Below are 27,844 nucleotides of genomic sequence, written 5' to 3' on the forward strand. Positions count from 1 at the left end.
AAATAATAAAAAAATACAATAAGAAACAGAATGTTGGAAACGCGAATGTTGGATCAATGTGGTGAATTTTATTAAATAAAAAAATGTGATATTATATTTGATAAATAATAAGATGTGATATTATATTTGATAAATAAAATATGCAAGTAATTTAATTTGGTAATACAAATGAAATTGTTGCATATTAATTGCGATCGCGATAATCAAAATTGTCATTGTCTCTTGTCACATTTATCGCAAGGAAATATCGACATTAAAGGAGAAAGCAATTTAAAATTTTTTAATTCTTTGATGACGATATTTCATTTATGATTGATAATTTTGTCGACAAGTTTTAATTGTTAAAGTTAATCGACACTGGAAATAGTCATCCTTACACTTTTTATACGATTGACTGTGTCTCTACATATTAACAATGATTCCAAATATCACAACACAATTTTCGATCAGTTTGTCGTACGTTTTTAAAAATTCTCACTTAATTGCAACAATTTTTATGAGAAAACTTTTCCAAGTTCGATATTGTAAAGAAGAACATTATGTTCGAACGGTTTCTTAATTTCTTAATTCTTAACGGTAACTGCGCATTTTATAACATTGCTTATCTACGCTTATCGCGCGATACATTTTTTCTTGTTTCACATATATATACATGTATATGTGTGTGACGCAAAATCTTATAATCACAGTATTATAATCGTGCCGCATCAGCTTATTGCGGTAATCTCTGCATATGTACGTGAGTGATATATAAGAAACAATGATGAGCCAGCGCTCTCTCACCATCACTTTTATGATCTATAATCGTTTATATCGAAAACGCATTTTGTACTTTGGATAGTTCAGTGCTGTAACGCGAACTCTGTGTTTTCTACAAGATCTAATTGTTGCGATACCTTTTTGACATCGAACATAAAAATATCTTAATTTACGTTAAAGTTGTTACGATACTTGTGAGATATATTTTGGATTTTATTACTAAGCAATAAAATTAAAAGGAAATAATTTTCTAAGGGCGCATATAGTTTGTTTTTTAATAAAAGAAATTTTTTTTGCTTGCGTTGTACATTAAATATATTTTGTTTATTCATACTCGAATATATTGAAATCCATTATGACATAATCAGAAATAAAGAGTGTACAAATATTGTCAGTCACGTGCTGAAATAACTCTGGATCAACTTGTTCACAATCTTAATCCTTTGGAAGGTTTTGTTCGGTCGCACTCTTTGCCACAATAAATAATATAGGATTCCCTTTGAAATAAATAAGATGACTGAAAGAGCGAAAAGATCCAGCCAAAAGTTGGGAGAATTCTCCATACCTAGAGTTTAAACATTCATATTGATATTGAAACGCGCGGAAAAGAATCGTTAGTATACGCACTATATAGAATATACATACAACAAGCTATTAAAGTGGATGTTAAAGCGATTTTATTAGTCCGATCGTAATTTTACTCTTTACCTATTAATCTAAAGATTTCCTTAGGCGCACCATAATGACAGTACACTTCTTCCACCGGGCAAGGTAATTTTTTTCTACCGTAACCGTACGTAGCCACTATAAGAGCCTCCAATCCGTATCGAATATAACTGGCATACATCAATATTATTCGATATAATGGTTGCGGATCGTTAATACCAAAATTTTGTACCGCAAATAGTATAAGCGGACAAGATAATGCAGGTCCGGTAAATACACTATTCTGAAAAAATAAGAGCGTTTATATGTATATGTACACAATGTAATGAGTCTCTCACGGAGAGACACTTACCACGGTACTGAAAATACTAGCGATAATGTATCCTATACTTTCCGAGATGAACGCACAAATAAAGCAAGTGGTGAAGAACTTGAAGGATCTATGCCACTCCAGAGGTTGTCCCGTGACGAAATAAACTATCAATAGATATATAAACCCGAATAGTACCTGCAAAAAATTGTCAGGGATTTTATTTTAATATTTTTAAAAAATCCACTATAAAAAGTTTTGTCTATTGCTACACAACGGAGGAACACAATTTACCTGTTGAGGCATACTATATATTGTTAGGGCCCAGTAATAAGCGCTAAGTTTGTACCATCTGTTAAAATGTTCTCGTTTCATTATTGCGATATCTGAAGGAACTGTAACAAAAATAATAATGAATTAAGAAGGGCTTCGATCAGAGCCGATTTCTTTGAAGTTAAACAACTTTATAGTTCAAATATGTGTCACAATTATAGAAAGAAGTAATAAGAATAGTGAGTTTTCTCTTACAACTCAATAGTATTGGCAGCATGGGTATAAAGAGGAACACCATCAGACATGCGAAACAAAAGCCAAAATTGAAGAGACTTCTGGAGCCATCGTTACCAATGTTCATAAAAAGTGAACCTATTACAATCCCTAAGAAAATATGTAGCCATAGTTTCAAGTACACGTAATTCTGCAGACACAAAAAAAGAATTTTCTCGTTTACTGTTTGTTTCAGAAATTTTCTAAATTAATAAACTTATTAATCTTTTTTTTTTTTTTAATAAATTTTCTATTAGGATATATTTTATAATTTTAAAGTTGAAACAATACGTTTTAAATACAAATTTATGAAACATTCTTTTTTGAAACATTTAGTTTCAGAAAAGAATTATATTATTAATAATAATTAGTGTGATACAATATATGTTCTTATCGGGTGAATCTATATTTTTGAAAGTTGAAAACTAATATTTGTCGAAAAGAGAAGCCTCGTTAAAAAGAGAAAACAAGGAGATTGGTTTGTAAATATTTGAAGAGCTTATGAGTATTTATAGAACATTTCATATTTACTCAATATCTAATGTGTATTTATAAAGTTCATGTTTTATACTAGAAATGTGGAATAAGTCAAAATATGTTTAAATACATTTATACAGCGGAATTGCTGGAGAGTTTAAACTTTATTAATATACCGATAGATCCACCTTCATTTTTTACTACACTCTTACCCTATTTCGATAAAGTTGTACTATCATCCTTTTCAATAGTGTGCCAAACTGATCAATCCATAAGACCTTCAGATTCTTTTTGTCGAGATCGTCAAACTCGTATTTCGAGTGAGAAATCGGAAGAATAGGTAACTTCGTGTCTATGCACGCAATTATTTGTTCGATTAAATCGCAACCGTAATCGCCCGATGATATTTCTATTACTGAAATGAATATATAATTTCATGTATTCGGGTGGGATTAAAATTCAACTAAATACGAATTATAATTCCGAAAATTTTCTATAATTGCATTTTTCTCATGCAGTCATTAATAGAATGTTATTAATAGAATATTATGCATAACATTCTATTTAATAATATATTATTTTCTGCTATGAGCATCGAATTATAGCTACCTCGGAATTAATAATTTTCTTTTTTTTTCATGTCACTTAAGAATACAAACAGCATTTAGCTTTATCCGGCTTGTAGTACTCGGTAATAATTGCTTGGTAATAAAGTAATCGAATGATACTGCTGTTTGCAATATCTTGCATATGGCATTGAAATAAATGAAATTTTAATTTGAAAAGTACGATTGTGAATAATAAGTGTGACCTTTATATATGCATAAACTCACAGAAGTCTGCAGGATTGTAATGTTTCGGGCATTCCAGGCCTATATTTCGTAAGAATGGCACCACGTTGCTCGAAGTACCCCTGTAAACGCATTGTCCCGCAGCTATGACGTAGACGTGATCGAATTTCTTAAATATTTTTGCGCTGGGAGTGTGTATCGAGCACACGATAGTTCGTCCAAAGTGCGCCAATCTTTGGAGAAGATCAATGCATTGAGTGGAAGATAATTCATCCAATCCGCTAAAAATAGAAATATTTAAGTGAGAAATTTTAAGCTGTTGTTATATCAATATGTACCGAGAGAAAGGATCCGGATAGAATGCTTTTTTTCATCACAAAGTATTCTGCACAAGAGCTACTCGTGAAGAGCAAACAATTAATAGCATTTTATTTTCGTGACACGTGTTGCACATATTTGTTCAGGCTTATTTGCTAAATGTGTTGACGAGATGTGCTAAGGCCTCTATCGCGAGTAAATGTTTTTTTTATTATTTCCACTGTTTTCGTTTCTCACTCTTTTTTACTTACTAAACGATTAATTATTAAGTGTTTTCTTTCTATTTAATATATTTAAGTAGTACATATGCAAAAGCAGCTGTGTATATCCAATATATAAAAAAAAGATATCGATACCTTTCGATTTCTTAGCTCCTTGCGAGTTGAAAATGGTTACATTTTAAAAATGTACAAGAACAGTTACAAATCTTATAAAATTGGGGGAGAAAAGTGCGTCCAGTTGCAAAAATCTCTACTCTGTGCTGTTGCAAAATACACTGTTTATGCAAAATATCCATCAGTCATATTATAATTGCAAAAGCAGTTAAATCATGGCAAAGAATATCGCATTTTTCAATACAAAAGTTCAATTATTTAAACGTGATATGCAAGATACTTCAAATGACAGTGTTTTCCGACTACTTTATTAATAAGCAGTTATTATCGAGTATTACAAGTCGATTAAGCTAAATGGTGTTTGCGGTTGGATCGTTAAGTAACATAAAAAAAGAAAATTATTAACTCCGAGATAGCTATAATGGTTAAAGTATGCCAAAATGACAAACCTTGAACTTCAAGTTGCGAAAATAGCTATATATTTTTTTTTTATTAAGGAATCATTCTTATCAAGAATTTATTCACAAAAATTTAGACTAAAAGTAAAAAAAGTAAAAAAAAAAATTGTAAAATTTTTACAAGATGTGGAATGATGAGTAAGAAGCTACAGAAATAAAAAAATAATCATGTAAAAAGTCTTTATCATAAAAATTATAACCGGTCTAAACTTGCTTTATTGAATTGGTATAATAGTGACACACTTCTGATGATCTTCTGACGGGTACTTTCCACTTAGTGACACATATGTTATTCTGTTTTTTTTTTTCAACATGCAGTGAACAAGATAAAATAAATACTTCTGTCGATTTGTGTTGCTAAATGTACAGCATTCTACACGTTCAGACTTTAAATGTTTTTACGCAGAAGATAAAAATGGAATTATTCTATATCTGTTAAATGACTTCAACTGTTTTTGTACTTATTGTGCAGAAGATAAATGGTAGATACCAGTTCCAAAATCAGCTAAATTCTTTGTCCAGCTGCAAAATCAGTTATTGAATTCTATTTTAATGATAATTCAATAAAAACGAAGTTATGAGAGCCAGAACTAAGTATTAATGCTCAATTTTTTTTTATTTTAGTATTTGACCAATCTATACGTTTCGACTTTGGCCATCTTCAGTATAATCTAAAATAACGCATAATGTGCAGTAATCTAGCTCAACGCATAAGATTCACAAGGACAGTTATATATGCTCATCATGATTTTTAGTCTATTTGCATAAACATGAGATAATATTTCATGATTCCTCAATTTTTGCAGTAATGTTTATTGAATTAATATAGTGACACATTTCTAATGATGTTCTTCTATAATGTCAATCTCAAACCAGTCAATTAGATGTACAATGTGATGTATGTGATGATAAAATTATATTGATAAAATATATTAACTAATTCAATGAGAACATTTATATTATCACGGTCCGATTTTTCTGCTGTCACTCTATTTTAATCTATTTTAATAAATATTTTAATAAATAGTAATTGCATTTCTTATGCCATATTATACACGTTTTGTTAATTAAATCAATGACTGTTTCTTAGACTTCTTCTTAACTTTCAAAAAGAAAGATTTTATTGATAGCTTGAATGCGATAAATTATCTAAATTTCTCTGCTCTCGCCAAAAAACTTTCGATTGTTTTGTTTAAATGAAACTGAAAAAGATGCCGTAGCATAAAATCGAAGGCATAGAAGTTGCTTGACCGATGAAAATGGAAGACTTTTTTTTCATATTTTCTGGCCGACTTCTTTCTTTGTCTACTTTTTCTCTTTCATTCTCTTTGTTTCTTCCTGCAAAGCTATATTCAATTTGCGGGAAAAAGATAATCGTAAGCCTGTTCTTAACGGTATACGGACGAACGGCCTCGCAATCCCTTGAAATCATACCGCAGGTTAAAAATTTGTTGGTGCCGCCTCTGTTACGAATACTCGAAGCACGACGATTCGCGCAGAAAGCCGTTACAATATTTTAAGAGGTTTTTTCATTTTGTGGAAGAATATAATGCATAACAGATTCTTTACGAAATCAATATCTACTAATAAATTCACTTTCACGCCATTCAAAAAAGTTTCATTTATTCCAATATAACGTTTCGGCAATTGCACAGTTCATTATATACATCATAATATTCCATCCAGTCGTATATTGTTGTAATAAACCGATTTTAAAGAATTTACAAAATATTAATATAATATTAATATAAATGCTTCTCAGATAAAGTAATTTCATAAAAATTTGTCTTCTTTTTTCCCCCGCTATTTATGCAAATACGTTTTTATGAAATACATAATTATTGTAATACAATTAATTAAACAATTCATGTTTAATTAATTACAACAATATATGTTTTATCTCGATATTGAGCTAATGCATGATAAAAGAAATCAGACAATTGATTGAAATTTATTTCAAGACGTAAGTACTTACGTAGTCGGCTCATCGAGAAAAATAACTGGCGGGTTATCCACGAGTTCAAGCGCAATTATCAGCCTCTTTTTTTCGCCACCGGAGAGTTTATCCGTAATCGTGTCGCGCGCTTTAGATAATCTAAGTGTACTCAGAATTTCGTCTATCTGAAATTAGTTATTACATTGACATTTCAAAAACACGATATGTTTATATGAATTATTTTATTTACAATTTGTATTGTAAGTCTTTGCGGCATGATTGCCGCTCGATTGTCCTCAGCTGACATACTAAAGACGTATTACATTGTGAAAGAATTGAGTGTTATGTCTGCAAGACATAATTTAATGTGCTGAACAAAAAAAATGATTTATCACTTTTATGCTAATTGTGGCGTGTTCTTACTGTTCTTTTTTATATTTCTGATTTAGATTTCATACATATTTGACCTTATTGCATAAATACATTGCAACGTTTTCGCTTTTGAGAGTAGCAAACAGCGTCCTATTTAACAACTTTTTTGTTTGTTAAGACGGTTAATAATAATAATAATGTCCCGTTAGCATCATCTAGTATTCGAGATGAGACCGTTACACAAATTATGCAGACTCTGCTGCTATAAAATTACACAGCGGAAATGTCATAGAAAATGTCTACTGTCACAGAAAAAAATTATGTCACAATTTGATTCGCGTGAAAAATACTTGATATTATTACTGAAGTAATAAAGAATAGCTGAAGTACTTGATATTATTAAAAATAAAAAATATTTTACCAATAAATTGCTGAATGCGCAAGTGTATATAATTAATTTTTCTTTGGGATAACTTTTTAAAATATCATTTATCGAAGAATGTAATTTTATTAATCTATTTCCGTTCTTGAATCTTTCGCTAATTATTATATTATTATGTTTTCTAATTATTTGTGATTTAGAAACTTTTAACTTTTTGGTGTTGATAGAACCTTCCAATATATACATATCGTTGTAATTATTTAAAGATTATCAGATGCACGGTATACTTACAATGATGTGTTTCTCAGATCGCGATTTTTTTCTGCCGAGTTTTAAATCCACGACGAAAGACATCGCTTCGTAAACCGTAAGTTTCGGCTGTACGAGAATCTCTTGCATAATGTAGCATGACATCTTTTTGAACTGCTGCATGTTTCGTGGTTGTCCATTAATATTAATCGAGCCATTTATATTACTATCTATATAACTGTAAGAAAGAGTCTTAATATTTTTAATGTTGACAAATTGCACGTGTCCCATTTGTTGTCAAGTATTATTGATTAGATAATTTCGATGTTCTTAATTAATATTGATATTACATTTAGAATTTAAAATTAGTAATATCTGAGGTTTAAGAATGTAATAATCAATTTAATAGAGAGAGATATCAGAGTAACAGTATACAAAAAAATATAATAAAACGATCTGCTAATGGCATTGATTACATTATTCTGTGTAATAAATAAATTATACGTTTGTTGTTAATCTAATTACTGTCTGTTATTATTCAATTTTTTAATAAAATTTTTTACAAAAAAAAGTTTACTTACAAGGAAAACCGCTAGATAGGAAACGCAAATCGTAATCAAATTTTAAGAATAGGAGGAGAGGCCTCCCCCCCCTAAAAACTATTAAAGTTTGGTTACAATTTGCGTTTTTATCTGGCAGCTTTTCCTTGTAAGTAAATTCTTTTTGTTCTCCTTGCTAATGAAATAACCTGCATATATGAGATCAAAAATAGTTGAAGATATTGATGTTAATTGAATGTCAGCAATTATTAAAGCGATGACAAGAAAGATTATAAGATTGATCAGTTTAATCAATGCAGGCGCTGCGAAAGCGGGAGGGAGGGGGGCAGAGGGGCTACGCCCCCCTGAAATTTTTCTGTTTTCTTCAGGTATTTCATGACCGAAAATATTGAGCATCAAATATTTGCATCAAAGGTGGAAAAATGAGTGATTTTTCTTTTCTTTTTTTCTTTCTTTTTTTCCCCCTTTTTTTTTACTATTTACTCGTTCAATTAAAGTTTTTACATTACATAACAAAAAAAATTAAGCGCATTAATTAGAGCAAAAAATCTGTGCATATTTTTTGCACATTAATACTACCCACTGAGTGGCCTATTATATGGTTTGAATGGAGTTACATACATATACATATTATGAATGTATTATGTATATTTATATACCCCCTTTATAAATTTTGCCCCCTCAAATGAAAAATACTTTCGCGGCGCCTGAATTTTATTAAAATTTGTGATTGTTTAACTTACTTGAATCCCGCTAAAATATTTAGTAGTGTTGACTTTCCAGCACCGGAAGGGCCCATAATCGCCGTCAACTCGCCCGATTTGAATTGCCCACTGATTTCTCTCAGAATTACCTGTGAGCCTGTAAAATTAACAGAATGTTGACAAAAAACATGTAATTATTTAAAGAGTCCAAAATATGATATTTATGAAATGATTAATAAGAAAGTAGTACTCTCTAAATTTTTTGGAGTGAAATTTTCATTCTAATCATGGAGTCAGTCTGACCAGTTCACTCCATGTGGAGTTGGCGCTCCAAATTTCACTCCAACTTAAAGTGAAATCGCCTTCTCGTTGGTAGCGTCAGAACCGGGGGAGGTTCTGTACGTTCTGTATTTTGTACGTACGTTGGGATAGTAATTATCCCGTAATCGGGAAGTAATCGGGAAAGTAACTAATCTCTATCGAAAACATTAACAAAATCCCAGACAACACGCATGTCCAAAATCTTTAAGATACTTATGTCGAGACATAAGACATCTTAAAGACGTAGACATCGTGTCGAAAAGATGTCAAAAATGACGTTTTAAGACGTCCCGATTTCACTTTTTCGAAAAGTGAAATTTTACTCCACTTCGACTGGCAGTATTATTACTTGAAGTGACTTTTCACTTCAAAAGAGTGAGATTCCACTCCAAGAAATTTAGAGAGTAGATAAACAAAATAAATCTTATTGATATGTAACGAAATTTTTTCCTCGGATCGCGAAGAGAAATGAATCCTATTAAGACATTCAAACCGTTTTTAGCAGCAGCGATAATAACAATCATAAATCTTGAGTTAGAAAGATTGTATCAATGACGCAATATAATAAAAAATTTATAAATCACTGCTAATAATAAAATTTATAATGATGAGATATAAAATCACAGTAAAAAATATAGCATCTTTGCATTATTCATTTTCCGAAGCGGATTGCAATACTATTGTTATTTGGAAGTAAGATGACGGTTTTATAATCTTTTTCTTGCTCAATTTCAAGTTGAGCTATTTCAAAGTTCAACTTAACGTTTATGCAGGCTATTAAAAAATTTTTTTCCATGGAAAAAATCTCTAATAGCGTGCATAAACTTAGCATAAACTTCGTAGCATAAACTTTACGAAGAGCATAAAATACCAAATTTAATTCATATAAATTACTCATTGAAATGACATAGATAAATAATAATAAACTGCGCTGCAGAACATAGTACAAATATACATTTTTAAAATGTTCAATTTGTAACGAAGGAGCTAAGGAATCCAAAAGTAACAATATCTAATTTTTTTATATTTTTGGATATAACAGCTTTTGCGTACAGCCTACTCTCTTTCTCTCTCTCTCTCTTTCTCTCTCTAATGTATTATATACGTAGGTTGCTTTAAAAGTTTTGCGGTTCGGCTATTTCTTGCAACATGGCGCTGTCGGCAATATTTTTTTCGGATTCTCTGAGATTTTTTAATGCGAACAGCTGTTATAGATTGTTAGCATATTGTTGTCATTGTTTAATAATTTCTTAAATAAAGTAAGTTTTGTGAAAAATGGAATTAACCCGCGAACATTTTTGAGTCATAATTTTCTACGATTTTAAAGACGGTCTGACTAGACAACAGTGCTCGAAAAAAATCAAACGATTTGGTGATAAAGCTCCATCCTTGGCAACTGTTGAACGATGGTACGAGTTCCAGTGTAGACGTGTTTCGCTCAAGGACGAGCATCGTGTTTCGCTCAAGGACAGCCTGCCACTGCAGTCACTCCAGAAAACATCGATGCCGTGCGCACTATGATAAAGACAGATAACCGCTGCACATACAGGGTCATTCGGGCATCCTTGGGTATAGGTATGACCCAAATCAGAACCATCCTGCATGATCATCTTGCTGTCAGGAAGCTTTGCGCTCGGTGGATACCACACAATTTGACGCAAGCTCAAAAGAAAGCGCGTGCACCATCACACAACGCATCTCAAACATTAGAGTTTTTGGCCGCTTCAGGAGTGAAATTGATGACTCATCCGCCTTATAGTCCCGACTTGGCATCTTGCGACTTCTTTTTATTCCCATGCATCAAAGGCAAAATGCGTGGATTCACATTTAACAGCCCGAAAGCGGCGGTGGAAGCCTACGAAAATCTCGTTTTTGAGGTGACTGCAGAATATTGGGCCCAGTGTTTTCAGGACTCGTTCCACCGAATAAAGAAGTGTATAAATCATGAAGGCGAATATTTCGAAAAACAATAAAAAAGATTTGGTTAAAATAATTGATGTTTTCTTTGTCATCCGCAAAACTTTTAAAGCAACCTACGTATAATGAGAACGATAAATATTTTTATAATTCGTAGAAATTATTTAAAATCTGCATGTAAATTCCATTATGTTTACATGTTATGCATATAAAAAGATAGGCTATTTTAAAGATTAAAAGTTTTCCATTTTTTTTGCTTGATTTAAAAATAAATATTTCTATGGAACTGTATTTTAAATTTTGAATGTAAAACTTTTTCTGGCCGATAAAAACTTGATATAATTTCGAATACATCAAGTTAGCGTGACCTCTTGATTGTGTGAGTAGATTATATAGTTTTGTTTTATTGTACTATCGTTATCAGAACAATTGCATTACATGAGAAAAATATACGCTTAATTAGCATATATTTCTTATCGGCTTCCTTATCCGCTTTTTTATCGGTTTTCTTATCGGTTTGTTCTATATATTTTTTTCTTTTTGTCATACTTACGTTGCAACTGCTATATAATTTACAATTGAAATAAGAAACAGATCATGCATAGTACAATAGTTTATAATGAATATAAGTGAAATAATGCGATATTACCCTCAAATAAATAATAAAAGAACATGTTCTACTTGAATAACTTTTTATATAAAAATATATTTTTACTATCATTGTTCGAATAATCTATTTAACTTATACTTGCTTGTTTTAATAATGAATATGATTTGAAACAGAAATCTATTATGCATATACAGGGTGATTCTTATAAGGTGACGCGATTATCTGTGAAGTTTGAAGTCGTATTGAAAAATTTTTCAGATAAAAGTTGTTTAGTTCGAAAGGGGAAAAAAGATAGGAATATTAGTTTGACCTTGAGTGGAAGCACTTCGAAGATTTGAAGATCATCGTCATTTTTTTAAATAAAACCACTAATTTTTTCACATAAATCGATTCCTCGCAATATTTGTCATGTATTATCTTTGTTTTTACTTTGCATGATAAATTTCGTGTTTAACTCTCGCTCACTCAATGCCGGGTCATTTTTTACTCGTCTCTTATTTATGTTTATACACAACAGTGTATATCGATATATAATGTTACATTCTACTGAGCTCGGTGTATCTTATTTCTTTATTTTTTTCACTCTATTACTTTTCTTCAAAAATTCATGCGATAAAAGAATTATATAATATTCTATGTGTACATTGTGCAGATAGCGAATAGAGAACATTTATTTCTTTATTCTTTGTAAATTTATTTTCCTTTTTTTCAAGTATGTTAATGTCATTTAACAATCCATTATAGTATAATAAGATACTATGTCGATAGAAAAACTAATTCTAAAGTACTGATTATGAAAATCTTAACATGAGACATAAATGACGGTCGCTGCTAGACGATCGGGAATTCGAGGATTAATATATATATAAATTCTTCTACGAGGAAACAGCCTTCGACTATTTATTATGTAGCAATCAATTATGAATCATTAGATTGCGCATGGTTTTTACAAACACTGTTATTCATCTTAATTATCGTGAACATTTAAATGATATTATATAAGTATTTGCCAGCTTCTCGTCGCATTTTTGAAAAAGAGAACAATTGCAGCTCGTAAGTGATGTTCTCATCATGATGTTCGCTTTAATGCGTCTAACGTGTCGTGCGTAATTGTGAGTCATGCTTCTATCGTTCTCCTTTATGAAAATACAAAGAAAGTCGATCTGAGATTGCCGCGTCGTCGTCGACCGTGAGTGAAGTATTACGCACTAATTATCGAACATCCGCCAGAAAAGTGACACAAGTCAGAAGAGAGGAAAGAAGGAAGTGTTAATAATAACAACGTTTCTTATTAATAATATTATGAATTGGTTTTTATCTCAAATTCTGTGGCAAGTCATAGTCTGAAACAAGCTTGATTTTGCGGAAAATAATTTCACATGTTTATGTGCTTGGTTAAACAATGATTTTAAAATAATTTTAAAATTAATTATTTACAGCAGTATTAAACATTGCGGACTCACGCGGAAAGTATTTGAATTCAACTTCTATCACTTTTCCTGATTGAAAGCCGATGTATTTAGGATACAATCCACACATAAAACAAAAGTCGAAAAATTTCGTCTTGTGTCACTTTTCTTGTGGATGTGCGATATACAATTTAAATGTTAGTATTCTTTTGCACTTATTGCGCGTATTACTAATTGTAAGTATAAAAAATGATATATTATATAAAAGATATATAAAAGATACATATAGTAGCAGATAATTTCTTTACTTAATCTGTCGTGATAAAAAAAGAACATTTGCTAAATCATAGTCGAAGTAAAAAGCAATTATATTGAATTCCAAGTAGTGGCAATTTGTTATAAATTGTGCATACCATTATGTTCAAGATCAGTAAAAAGATTAAGTTCGTGTTTAATAACAGTATAATTTTTAATCATTTAATAGTACTAGTGATTTTTTATTATGCAATAATTAAAATAATTGTTTGAAGCTGCAAGAGCTTGAGCCAGATAATCTTGCTCTGTTTTCTATTTTATATTAACATCTTATTTACAAAGTCGTTAATGTAAAATAAAAAACAGAGCAAGATTATCTGACTTAGGCTCTTGCAGCTTCAACCAATTATTTTGTATTATTTTCAAAGTTGCGCTTATATAACTAAGATCAAATCATACGCAAGATGCTTCAGAAAAGATGAAGAAGATATATAGCTATTTTATTCTTTTAGACGTAACACAGTTTAAACTTATATGAAATTTGATGAATAGCAAACTGCAAAGAGCTAGTTAAAAACCCGACCAACGCGGAGGATTAAGATATGTTGTAAAAGCAAGGCACGTACTTCCACAATACATGATTTCACTAAACACAATACTCGTTCGTGATTCAAACAAAAAAAAGAATGGGACTTTTTACCGTTTTTGTATATTCAGTTCTCGTTTTTATGCTCAAATGTGATATTGCATGGAAATAATTTCATCAGAATAATGTTATGTTAATAATACAATAATATTTAAAATATGATAATAATATATAAAAGAATTTAATTGTGTAGTATTGCAATTTATGTCAAGAATTTCTTTACGTGTTGTAAATTATAGATAAACGTTTCGTCGTTTGTTACCTAACGACGTGGCGCGAGGCACGATTATATTTTTCAATATCTCCATGCAACAAGGTATCAAGTGGGCAGAAGAAATTATAATGTGATTATGCATCTTAATAACGATTTCCTTGTTAAGCAATTTCATCATTTCCAGGAATAACAAAATACGCTTACTCTTAATTGATTCTGCACAATGTGTCTAATGACAGATTTTTTCCGGAATGGCAACTTCAGAACACAGAAAAATTATTCCTAAAAAGGAAATCTAGTTTGCTGACTCAATTGTTCACTGAAAAAGTTGCATTTCTAATCGAAATTATTTCATGTTGCAAAGATTGCATTCATACAAAATAATAAAATTAGATTTAATTATAAAAATACTGCGAATTTAAATTGATTTTCTTCTGGAAGAGACACTTCTAATTCTCAATGGTAAAATCTCGTAAATATCGTAAAAATTCTCAGTCTATTATGCAGATACGTAATACAATTGTATTTATAATGTATGCTGACCTTCACGTCATCTGTTGTTAACTCGTTAAATCGAAAACTTGTAAATCAGCAAATCTGCTACATTCTCATTCACTTTTTTATTACTTATAAGTTGAACTTTAATTATGATTCAATCATTAATTTTAATTACAAAAGAATCTTATGAAGATACATGTTTTATTAATAAAACTGTCGTTAAAAAAGTAATCTAATTATAATATTACCATAAACAGTGGAATTATTGAGTTAATCAAATAATAGCACTGTGCCAATTTCTATCATATAATTTATAATGTTTCTCTTGATTCGTTCATGTAAAATGGAATACGATATAAATTTGAAATACTTATAAACTGTATTATATTAATTGCTCGATAACAGATCGATGATATACATATATGCAGCTCGCAAAATGCACACAGTTTTTAAAATCGTTAATTGTATTTTAGTCTAAATATGATGGTGCACAATTATACCTACTGCGTAATACAATATTATGCAGCTCAATTAAGGAAAAAGTACCTTCTCATATAAGCTGCATAAGCTACGATCAAATTCTTTTAATATGCCTTCTTATATGCAAGATACTTTGAAGATTTTTCTTACAACGTAAGAAAAACACGTACGTATACGTTTTTATGCATAAAGGCCATTTAAAGAGTTATTCGCATTACTGCTCATTGTGATTGATCGATTTGCTTACGCTTTACAATTAAGTACGGCGAAAAGTTGTTTACGCCTTAAGGCTTACTTGTTAGTCAATTAAAGTTTGTGATAAAATCGTGTTAATTGCAACTCTGCTCGTCTCAACTTTCGGGCTCGCGTAAAGATACACGGTCGGTCTTGCGCTGCGCGTGAACTTGGCGCGAGACACTACCGTGTCTCTTGATACGCCGAAACGATTCTCATGAATAATGGATATTCGATCATTTTTTTCTACCTGAAGAAAATTGATATTAAAATTATTTAATTATTAAACTGATATTGAAATTATTTAATGTGTTAATCGCTTTTAGTTTTGTTAAACAGAGTGATGCAACAATTTTCCTGCGTCTTTCTGTCTTCATGACAAACCAGAATTCGCTGATGATAACTTAATGCAGAAAATAAAAAAAACAGGTAGAGATATTTCGAACCGTATCTCATGCGCGATACTATTTCGCATACAATTTTTTAAGGGTAGTTTATAAAAATCTATTTCGCGTTGCATTTGTTACACATAATTTGCGACGCGTGCAAAATGCATTCGATCGCTATTATTTTGTACAAACACTACTTCACATCGTGTATAGCAAATTTCAAGTGCTTGCCAAAAATTATGTTATCCAATTTTCAAAACAAATTTTATTTAAAAAAATGCATAATATTCTTAAAACATATAAACACATAAACATATTATCATGTTTCTTCGTAAAATTTTAATTACAGATTAAATGAAACACAAAGATGAAAGACATTATTGATGATACAAACCGTAAAGATAGTATTTTTTCAGAATCACTTTGTGACAAAATAAAAAACAAAAAGAAAAGACAATACTTTGCAAAGAGCAGTTTTCTTTTAAATTATATGATGCGTTATGAGAGTAAATTTCATTGTCAACCTGTCGATACATAGAAATAATTATAACAATAGAGATCTCCGAATAAATAAAAAAGGAAAGAATACTCATGAATACTGTCGAAATTATTCCCGATATAATCTTCTAAATATTTTACAGTTTCTATTGTTGCGTTATATTAATTGTGAAATAAAATTAGTTACCTTTTCGAGCAATTGGCACCGAATACTTCAAATTATTAAACTCGATGTCCACTGCGCTCATTTTGGAGAGATACGTTATTTGTGCACACTCGTTGTTATTGCCGGAAGTATCGTTCACATCTTCGCAGTGCATTCCATCAGCTTGCTTTACGTTGTTTTCTGTAAACTCCATGATGGATCTTTTCCTAGAATTTCGAAAATTATTTATCTTTAACTTACAATTGCCATTATCAAGTATTTTCTTCTAATGCAATAAATTGTTTCTCATAACTAAAAGTCCATATAAAAAATATGAGTTTTAGACGAGTAAAAAATACAAGTAAAAATATTTCGTAAAAGCACAGAAATTAATCAAGAATATTTTAATTAATAGTACGAATGAAAAAGAATTGTTCAATGCTCTTTGCATATTTGCAAATTGTTGTATTATATTTTTTTTTTAAAGTTATCCAAAAAGTCAATGTTTTTTTTACGACAAATTATATTCTAAAATTTTCTGTAATTTACATATACATGTATGTACATGTACGGAGAACAGATAAATATTCAAGGCGAATGACAGTAATATACTATACAGTTCCGACTGTGCGCTATACGCATGCGTGTTTAGTAAATCCCATGAAGCACGTTGAACTTCAAGGAAGCGTGTTCGATCCAACGGCCAACGTCAGTGAATTAAGACCGATAAACTTGCCTGACACACGTTATGTGAGACAACGATAGACTTTATCGCTTACAGTTAAATTAAATAATGAAGGCCATTATGATTCAATAATTATCTCTGAGATCTAAATTCTCTGATTCTCCTTATATGTGATATAATAAGAAATCGTAGATTAATTATAAAATACAAACTAACATTTTGCACGAATTTAATTCTTTCGCATTTGTTCATTTAATTGCACGGTGATTATAAAATATATATAAATTTTCTTGCGATTTTTCAGTCACACGTAAAGCTTCCATTTTTTACCATTTTATCGTTCTACGCATTCTGACCGGAAATGTATGATTATACAGTTGACATCGTATCAAGCGTCGTATCGTTCGTCCTTCGCGATTTATTCCACTGTTTTCATTAGTCGCGAAACAATTAAAAGGTTTAACTTATTCATGAGTATTCAATGCATTTGTCACGTTGCACAGTATTTCGACTGTGTTAATTTCCGGTTTGCTGTTCTATTGTGCGAATCTGTGAAAGCTTATCACAATTCTATGCATATCCACACGCATATACATAATAGAACAGTAAGATAAGATTAAAATTATTAATTTTTGAAACATTTCCGACGTTTAATATGTGACACTTTATGCTATACTTAAATAACATTTTTTCTTTAGATATTTAAATGACAATAAATATGAATGATGTTAACCAGAATCATGTAACCATTGCAATTGTTTTATGATAGGAGGAAGAATTTCATTAATTTTATCTGTTTACATTTTTTTTATATGTATCAATTTTTATATTTTTACATGCATTTAGTCGTGATAAAACAGACGTCTGCGTAAAACGCGTATAGATAAGAGATAGAGATAAAAGTGAAAAATATTAGAAAGAAAGTATTTATCAGAAAGTTCATCGCTTCTTTAATATGTTATTGACAATTGCATTTTATTTTCCTGGTCTACGTTTGTGTTTGTTTTTTATTCCGTTAAAGTTTTTTCCTCTTGCATAAAAATAAAGAATGCTCAGGAGATTTCCTCCTTTTTCTCTCATCTACAGAATTTTCATTTTATTTTTTTGTTTTTTTTTTCTCAACTATACATTTATCTTTATAACTAATAAGGAAGATTCGGCAACCCGAAAATTCTAAAAAATCTGAAACTCTTTGCAGAAATATAGTACATATAAACCTAATAAAACTATTTTTTAATTTATTTGGTCTTTATAAATTGGATTTTACAATATAAGTAAAATTATTTTTTAATTGTGATATAACTGATGCGTGCTATCTGTTTATCATATTGAAACTCTCTATCATTTCAAATAGTAGAAAGCAATAATAATCGGATAAAACGTAATAATAATCTACATAATAGTTAAATTTATTCAGACATAAATGCATGAATCTAATTTGTCTTGATGTTTATCAAAACGTTGCAAGTTACTTGGAATTATAAAGGTAAATAAAATGCTTTTAATGTGTTACAACAGATTAACAGAATTCAATATTAATACTTAAACATAACGAAATATATTTTCTCATGTATCTTAAATAATTAATTTAAATATTATATTATTTATCCAATTAATTAATATACATATATAATACAAAGGAAAAAAAGAATTTATGTCTAAACAGTAACAATCACACAATTTTGCGAATAATATTAAATGTAAAATGTACAACGTTACAGAATTAGTAAATTATTTGATAACATTTACTAAAAAATATGGAAGCCTTAGCCATTTTTTCTTAGGAATTTGTTATTATTTATTTGTACTATTTGTAGTAAGATTTATTTTGTATTACTTGCAAAACTTGAAGGTTATAAGATGAGTTTAGAAAAAAATAATTGTTATAACAAACCCATATCTAACGATCAGTGCAAACTGAGCCATTGATAACACTTACTAACAGTTACAAATTGTCACAAACATTGATTTTCTTGCAGTTTACACATTGCTGTTCACTACGCTTTAGCGCTGTCACTAGGCAAAATTTCGATAGCATCGAAGAACGCCATCACGAGATGCAAATAACTGCATCAATGGCACAATATAATCTGTTAAATCTGTCAATAAGATGATCTCTTTCTTACGAGAAGAATTACATAGCTCGAGAACTAACCAAGAGAATCAACGCGCGCTGCCAGTAGCGGCTGTAGACTGACTCAGAAATACATCGGGTAAGTAGAGCTGTGGCTCTTTGTTGGTGTATGTGCAGCATGCGTCTCACACGTTCGCATTTGTTACTTTACAGTAAAACGCACAGTATGGTGGATGTAATGACAGCGTCATATTTTACGCGAATAAAATACAAAATGAGTCTCAATTCGACAACAGTGTTTTTTGACCGTGACAATAAAAAATAACGACCTTCAGAAATACATTATGGATAAAAATCCAGATAAAAATGTGTTAATCTTTGCGCGTGTCGTTGCAACAAAGAGAGCAACGAAATACGACGAGTTATTTTATCTACTTACTTATCTGTTTGAATGGCTTGCGTGCTTTATACAGGCAGTTCTTTCTACAAATTTAATTGTCTTCAAGTTAAAGATAGGGTTATTTATTCATTAAAAAAATTCCGATAATCATTGAAGTGCGCTTATTCTAGAATAATTATTACATAATGATACACATTTTTCAAAAGCATACAAAATTTGCATTTTGGATAAAAATATCTTTTTATAATTAAGAATGGAAATAATTATTCAATACAGTTTTAGTTAAAAAATGTCAACATATTTTTAATTATAATTTTCTAATTAAATCTTAATTCACTTTTTATTATATGTATATCTAATAAATTCTTATCAATTATTCTCGACGAAAGAAAAACTTACCGTTTAATCCTACGAGTTTTTCACGATTATCGATTATTTGTTAAGATACATTTTGTCACCAATTAAAATTACAATTCGATGTATTACTATAATCACGAATTTAACGTTGATCGTCACAGTGCGAGCTGTCGCAACGTACTGACTTTAGGTTCTAAGTGTAATGCATATTTAACGATTAGATGTTTCCTGGCAAAACGTATATCTACAATACTTGTAGATTATATACATGTAATACAATATTTATGATATTTTATCTATATACATTTAATTTGGATATTTTTTGTCATTTTAAAGCTACTTATAAAAAATATAAATAATTACTGATATTATTATTATTAATATTGTTCAAAATTCGACAAAAACTTACTATGGCTTGTATTCATAGTCTATTCTTATTACGAAGATAGTTCTCAAGTTCAATTTTGAGATTCATGTTCTAGATTCATGTCCTTTAATTACGAAATAAGACAGAACTTCGACAAAATCTCAAAACACTGGACTGTACATATACCGGAATGAACAGCTTGTTGACACGAACCAAGAGAGAACCACCTCTGTGGAGTCAGCTGTCGTACTAACACTTTGAATATAATTTTGAAAACGTTATGATTGCTAGTTGTTTGCTAAATTTTGCATGTTTTTCAAAATTTTGTTTGCATATTAATTATTTTTGGCAAAAAGTTGAAATTAAAATTTGAACAGGTATAAACGTCATGTCGTAAAACGACGTAAACCAATCGTAAATCATTTAGAATTACTATTTAGAATAAACTATTTAGAATTTTTATCTCATGAATATTTCAGTGTTAAGAGGTTTGCTAGTCGTTTGCTAGGTTCGTATATTATTCTGATTTTATCGAATTGTAAATTGCCCAATATATTGGCTTAGTTTACATCGATTGTTTAGTACGCGTACCAAGTACTAAATCTGCTTCTCCGATAGGTATAAATCGTTTAGTGTAAAATCTACACCAATCAAAAAAGCTGATTTGGTACTTGGTACTTGGTACGCGTACTAAACAATCGGTGTAAACTAAGCCTTTATTTGTTAATAACTTGTAAATTATCTAGTAACTTTAGTCCTAGTTACTTTTAGGTGACTCGAAGCACATACGCCGATCTTCTTTGTGCCAAGATTCATTCTATATTTTTTGCATCAGTCCATCCTGGTTGAAGTCGAGAATTGAAAAAGACCTTTTCTTACATCTTTTTTTGTGGTTTAATTTTCAACCATTCTTCCTTCGAAAAAGAAATATTGAAATTTATTTTGACCCTTTTATAAACACTTTTAAAAAATTCCATTCTTTATTTCTCTAAATCTTTACAAAGTGAAGTAGTAGTAACTGCGTTCTGTACTTTATAAACAGACCATAAAGTTTATACGTTTTATACGTTCGATTCGTATTATATCGATTGTACATACATACATACTACTCCGCTAAACACAATCAAAAGTTTCGAACTTGACTGTATATACATACATTCGTAGAAGGACAACACACATGACATGTGATTCTCTTTCGGTTCGCGACAAGCGATCAGTGCAATATCACTAGCATGCATATTCTACGCTCCACACACATGCAACGGAGACCACATCCGTGTGCGTTCGATCAGTCGGCTAATAGAAAAGAGCAGACCGTCTTCTCTCTCCGCCGACAGTCGGCTCAATTGTTCCACGTGGCATATTTAATCATTTTTTCATATGCAGCCTACTCATATGCATATAATCAGTAACCAATGTTACAACATATATATATGTAATTAAGATGTTTTGAATAACACATTTTGTAAAAACCAATAAAGCTAAAAAATTATATGTAAAATAATATTTACATTTTATATGTATATATTATTGTATGAAAATAATCTCTGTTAAATTGAATTGTTATTAAAAGTATCGTAGTCTGTAGTAGTATGCAGTATGTATCGTAGTATGTTGAAATTATTTTAAAAAATATATACAGGGTGTTTCATAATGTCCGTGCCAGCGCTCGTGTGCGGGTAGAATGCGGTAAACTGAATAGAAAAGTCCTGTATCATTTTGCAATTTTTGCAATAATAATTGAGATATTAATTAAAAAGGATTGACGAATAATTGCGCGTTGCACGCGGCTAGACCATAGGCTGTACACTCTAGGCGTGACAGCAACGAGGATCACACGGCAACGAAAAATAACAACATGTATTACTCTTGCTCTTGCCATGCGTTGTTATTTTTCGTTGCCATGCGATTCTCATTGCTGTCACGCCTAGAGCGTACAACCTACGATCTAGCCGCGATCAACGCGCGATTATTCGTCAATCCCTTTTAATTAATATTTCAATTACTATTGCAAAAATTGCAAAACGGTAAAGGACTTTTCTATTCAGTTTACCGCACTCTATTCGCACACGAGCGTTGGCACGGACATTATGAAACACCCTGTATATAGACTCGTAAACAATTAACAATATAATAGAGGATTTTCGAGCTCAAGTACGATATTTATTGTTGATTATTTAACACACATTTGCTGATTGCACATTATTGCTGATTATTTAACGCACAATACATTCTTCGTAAATGAAACAATGATAACAATGTTATATATATAATTAAAGTATTTTGATTAACGTATTTTGTGTAAAACCAAGCACGATGTTTGCTGATTATTTAACGCACAATACATTCTTCGTAAATATAATGATAGCAATGTTAACAATGTTAAGAATGTATTGTGCGTTAAATAATCATCAAACATCGTGCTTGATTTTACAAAATACGTTAATCAAAATATCTTAATTATATATATAACATTGTTATCATTGTTTCATTTACGAAGAATGTATTGTGCGTTAAATAATCAGCAATAAACATCGTGCTTGGACTCGAAAATTCTTTATTATATTGTTAATTATTTAAAAAGAGTTACCTTTACGGAATTTCACATTTCAGTTCAGCGAAGTTGGGATAAGAGTGTAGAGTTAGGGTGGATGTATTCCGCAATGTTGATTAATAAATTGATTTACTTAGTTATTCAACAGTGAATGGTTCAACATGGATCATCGGTAGCCTATGTGGCAAAAAATGTTTTCAATAAAACGCACATATTACGAAAGGTATATTTTATTCGTATTATATATATGCGGTACAAATTATATTATAACAATTATGCCAGTACAGATACGTGCACCTCGATGCACTTTATTTTATAAAAGTATATTCGTTATATATATAAAGCGATTCTCCTTTCAATTGATTATTTATCGTTTATTTCATTTAGGCGGATATATATCGTATTATAACAATTATTTCATTCGTTTGAGCACCATAATTTTATTGGTATGATCTATAATTTAACTACCAATTTTTATAAAAATTATTTAAATACGACTCGATATAATTGATGGCGAAATCTTCATCTCTCTGATGAGTAATGAGAACAAAAAATTTATATGTATAGAGAATCGCTTTAAAGTATTGTGTTCCTCTTGCTCGTATTCTTAAAAGTTCTTAACAGTTCCTTTCTGATACTTAGCGATCTAACACTAGAGAAAGAGAGAAAGAGAATTTATTTGCAATAATGCATTATAAATTTTGCACTCGGAGAAAAAGAATTTGCAACGCAACAAATTTTACGCTGTCGTTGCAAAACATATTATAAACATGTTATATGAATAACAAAAATGATTTGTTATGGATGCTAATTTTATTAAAAATTGCATCAAATTTGCAAGTTATATCGTTATTATAACAAATTGATTTTTACTCTACCATTAAAATTTGTATTAGCAGTGACAATTTTTTTGCTGCAATATCAAATAAAATACATTTGTTCGCAATAAATTATTTTGTTGTAGCAGTGAAGTAATGTGTTTTTACGAACAAGTGTATTCAGCACAATTTATCTATTCTAGATTTTGCTGATATACCGAGTCATTTGAAAAATCAGTTATGGCGGCAAAGTTTTGTCGTTATCACAACTAATGTACAATAGTAACAACAATTTCGCTGCGATAAAAAAATTCTTTTTTCCCGTATTATATAATAGACAATAGTAACGAAACACTTGAATAATTTGTTTTCAAAAATTTATGGTTTTGAAAAATACATGGCTGTCAAAAATGTCCATTTTGTTTCATGTACTATTCGTTTACTAATTGTAAATTCAATTTCCTTATCAATTTCTAAATATTATATACATACTAATATTTTTTATATACATTATATATTTTGATACAAATAGAAGATAACGTGGAAAAAATTTATTCATTACATTTGTAAAAATTATAAGCTCTCAGAAGCGCATAAACACTCCTTTCGACATCTATCAAAAGTCTGCTCTGCTTTTATAAAACAATGGCATTTGGTTTTCAACGTACAAAATTAACGTGGCAAGATAAACTCGTGCGCTTATAAATTACTTCAAACATCACTTTGTTTAAAGTTTATTTTAAGAGCACCTGTATGTGTATTTGATTTCTCTGACTCTTTTTTTGCATTATCAAGCTCACAGCCATTAGTAGATAGAATATAGTGGTCAATTTGTGCGAAACACGTTATTTTAATTAAGGCCTCATATTCATTCACGAAAGATAGATATAATCGGGGGTAATTGACAACGATCGTTTTTCTAATAGTTTCCGTGCTTCGCTTTTCTGTCAAATCGCGTATAACGTCACGTCGCGTAATGATTTACGCATGAAAGATCTCTGTAAGACTGACGCGAGTAGTTGATCGCGTTCTAACGAAAATGTTACTGACACAATAAAAAAGGAAGATATATATATATATATATATATATATATATATATATATACACATACGTAGATATGCTATATAGAATAGTACTCTTGAAAACTATGTTACAATCGTAACTACTAGCCGTCATTTTGTATGTTAAACTAAAAATAAAAAATAAGTTATATTAGTACTGTTCCTATAACAATTCAATTCAGCAATCCTAAAGCATTATAAAAAAGTAAATTATACTTCACGGTACTTTTGAGACGTATACTAGTGCTCCTTCAACGGAGAAATAGTTGTCGTCGCGAGAATTCTCACCGAGAAATGCCACGAAAATCCACCGTTCGCACAAGTTTTCTCATTTCGTTGTTATAGCAATAAGTCGAACACAAATCTTCGTATCATCGTTTTCAAATATCATATGAGATTATTGGTTATGCAAATGTTTCTATTAACTGTTGTTACACGGTTTTTATACGGTAGACCGTAACATGTGTTAACACATTCCGTCTATTCGCAACCATCTGATCTCATTATCAAGAATTATACTTAGCGGTCTACCGGGCGTTCTTGATCTTCCAACAAAGGAAGAGATACGCGGCGATTCGCAGCACGACGAATATCAAAAGAAGAGCAAGAATATCGAGGGTGAAATCGGCGTCGAGCATGTCCAATTCCTCCAATGTCGTTTCCGGATTTTTGAAGTGGCAATATACCTGAAAATATGCGAGAATATAATCAGCGTCACCTTTCGTAATTGACGTCTGCGACGAATTGAATGCTGAATGCTAATCCTACCTGGAAACACTTTAATTTCTCTCGACCGAAGCTGTAAATGGTCAAAGCGGTTCCTTCGAAACCGTATCTGATGTAGCTGAGATACGTGATCCATCGTAGGTAGACCGGGATCGCATCGAAACTGACGAAAAATCCTGAGAATAGAAGGAATGGGACTGACATTACCGGCGCCAAGAACACACCGTTCTGAACATTCATTGCAGCGCCGACTACGAGACCCACTGATTGCGCCACGAAGGAAATTAGCAGACAGGTGCTCAAGAACATGCCGTACCGCATCATGTCCGGCGGCTGGCTTGTCAGGAAGTACACGATAGTGACGTACATCACACAAAATATACACTGAAAAATCAAAGTAAAAATAGTCATTTGTTATATCATTTTCATTTATATCACTAGTTGAGAAAGCTTACCTGGAATGGCAGATCCGAAATTGTAATTGCTAAGTAATACGATTTGAGAGAGTACCATCTATTGAAATTTTCTTTTAAAAGTACAGGCAATTCCAGCGGGACTAAAAAATAAGAAAACATACGATATAGAAAAGATATCCGCGAGAATAATTTGTTCCACAATTGTAAGGAATTGATTGATGTGTGTGTGTGTGTAAATTCGACAAACTTACAGGATAGAATAGTGATTGTCATGGAAGTGTACATAAGAAACAGCATGTTGAAAAACAGGAATCCCAGATTGCTAAGTACTTTAGCGCCGTCGTTTCCGATATCGTAGTACAGCGCACTGATTAAGAACGCTACAAGAAGGTGAGCGAAGAGCCGGAGATACATTAGTGTCTAAAAATATTAAAGAATTGGAAATTAGAAGGTCTGGAAATTGAAAACTGCATTATTTGGAATTGGAATAAATATGTCGCGTTTATTCTTCCAAATACGCACCCAATCTCTACGACTGAAGAGCAAAGCACGCTTCAGTATAATATAAAACTGCGAAAATTCGGATGTAGGATATCTCTCCGGCGTCACTATAATCGATTCATCGAGTAGGGCAACATTAGTATTGTCTTTTTTATCGATGTCCACAGATATTGCCACATCTATCGCTGAAATATTCATTGTTTTTATTACTTTCATTATTTTCACGCATAAATTTGCAAATAATTAAATTGAAAAATATAATGGTTAGATGAAAGAGCTGTTTGAAATTTAAATGAACGATAGCTTCATGGATTTTATAACTGTGTGTGCGCGCGCGCGTGTGTAACATCATATGTAACTGCAGGAAATTACGTTAGAGCGAGTCATCTTGCAAGTCACTATTATATCATGTTGCCGTTGTATTAGAAGACATACAAAAAGCGTTATACCTTGCTTAGCAATATCATTCGTAGCGTAGTCGGAGATGAGTTTTCCATTAGTAATGTCGTTCGATTTGTCTTCCGGGAATTTTTCCTCCAAATTACTGACGTCATTCTTATCTTTGATTTTTGCTTTCTCCATGGCGGTGTCGCCATTCTTCAAAATTCCCGTCGAGGCGGTGCAATTGTTCATTCCTTCCTTCGTCTCGGGAAACGGTTGTCCATCGCGTATATCGTACTTGCCGTTGTTTATTGCGTTTACCAAGTTCTTAATATTATCACCGTATTCGCCGCATGACACCTCGATGACTGAAAAATAGATTGGAAATTATACTACAATTATTTGTAATAGAAATCACAAGAAATATTCTCAAATTTGTTATGAATGAAGCTAAACTTTGTAGATTTGATATTTATTAATTCTTTTCGACTCTCTCTGGAATTTTATTTAAAAAATTACTAATTCTAAACTGACATTGTACCTTTGCTAAAAACTACGCGAACATTTGCATCAGCATGTAGCAAAAGAGTTTTTATATCTTCATAGAAAAGAATGCAGACCGGAAAAGTTTAATAAATGTTTTTGTATCGTACTGAGCTTCAAGATAACAATTGTATCGTAAACTGCTGGCAGTAAAAGATTATTTATATTTAACTTACTGAACGACGCCGGGTTGTGATAACTCGGACAATTAAGGCCAATTGTTGCTAAGAAGGGCACTAGTTGTGATGTAGAACCTTGATAAATGCATTGACCTTCGGCTAATGTATAGAGAGCATCAAACATTTCGAAAAGTCTCGCGCTGGGCTGATGAATGGTGCAGATTATCGTTCTACCGCCTCGAGCTAGAGTTTTCAACAACGATATACATTGGAAGCAAGACGAGGAGTCCAGGCCGCTATAAATAATTGCATAAAAACAATTAGTATCGCTGCACCACCATGCTTAAATTCCTTGGCATCTT

At 31.1% G+C, this 27,844-nt stretch overlaps 2 protein-coding genes and 1 long non-coding RNA gene across 9 annotated transcripts in view; 1 reads left to right on the plus strand and 2 right to left on the minus strand.

The window, feature by feature from the left end:
• Positions 1–1,061: 1,061 nt before the first annotated feature.
• LOC105672121 (ATP-binding cassette sub-family G member 1) lies at positions 1,062–20,173 on the minus strand. Of its 5 annotated transcripts, none has more exons than XM_012366844.2 (12): positions 20,038–20,173; positions 16,522–16,706; positions 8,903–9,020; positions 7,642–7,837; positions 6,636–6,781; positions 3,592–3,830; positions 2,971–3,173; positions 2,264–2,432; positions 2,030–2,130; positions 1,778–1,933; positions 1,468–1,708; positions 1,062–1,324 (listed from the first exon to the last, which is right to left on the minus strand). In XM_012366844.2, the coding sequence occupies exons 2-12, from the start codon at positions 16,691–16,693 to the stop codon at positions 1,155–1,157; spliced, it is 1,911 nt and encodes a 636-aa protein (XP_012222267.1). In that variant the 5' UTR covers positions 16,694–16,706; positions 20,038–20,173; the 3' UTR covers positions 1,062–1,154. The 5 variants fall into 5 exon arrangements, with proteins under 5 accessions (XP_012222267.1, XP_012222268.1, XP_012222266.1 ...); XM_012366845.2 differs by lacking the exon at positions 20,038–20,173 and adding an exon at positions 19,320–19,452; XM_012366843.2 differs by lacking the exon at positions 20,038–20,173 and adding an exon at positions 19,104–19,339.
• On the plus strand, positions 19,246–19,523 carry LOC136999800 (uncharacterized). Its single transcript, XR_010890118.1, has 2 exons — positions 19,246–19,377; positions 19,452–19,523. It is a non-coding gene; the product is annotated as an uncharacterized lncRNA (long non-coding RNA).
• A 2,957-nt stretch (positions 20,174–23,130) lies between the features above and the next one.
• Positions 23,131–27,844, minus strand: part of LOC105672118 (ATP-binding cassette sub-family G member 4) — a 29,070-nt gene continuing 24,356 nt past the window's right edge. For all 3 annotated transcript variants that reach the window (XM_012366833.2, XM_012366832.2, XM_012366831.2), the window contains 7 exons: positions 27,540–27,778; positions 26,889–27,188; positions 26,461–26,624; positions 26,190–26,358; positions 25,978–26,078; positions 25,565–25,906; positions 23,131–25,482 (listed from right to left, as the gene is read on the minus strand). In XM_012366833.2, coding sequence (XP_012222256.2) covers positions 25,324–25,482; positions 25,565–25,906; positions 25,978–26,078; positions 26,190–26,358; positions 26,461–26,624; positions 26,889–27,188; positions 27,540–27,778 — 1,474 coding nt within the window. In that variant the 3' untranslated portion in view covers positions 23,131–25,323. The remainder of the gene's footprint in view (positions 25,483–25,564; positions 25,907–25,977; positions 26,079–26,189; positions 26,359–26,460; positions 26,625–26,888; positions 27,189–27,539; positions 27,779–27,844) is intronic.

Source organism: Linepithema humile, chromosome 4 (genome assembly GCF_040581485.1).
Source record: "Linepithema humile isolate Giens D197 chromosome 4, Lhum_UNIL_v1.0, whole genome shotgun sequence".
Classification (NCBI taxonomy): domain Eukaryota; kingdom Metazoa; phylum Arthropoda; class Insecta; order Hymenoptera; family Formicidae; genus Linepithema; species Linepithema humile.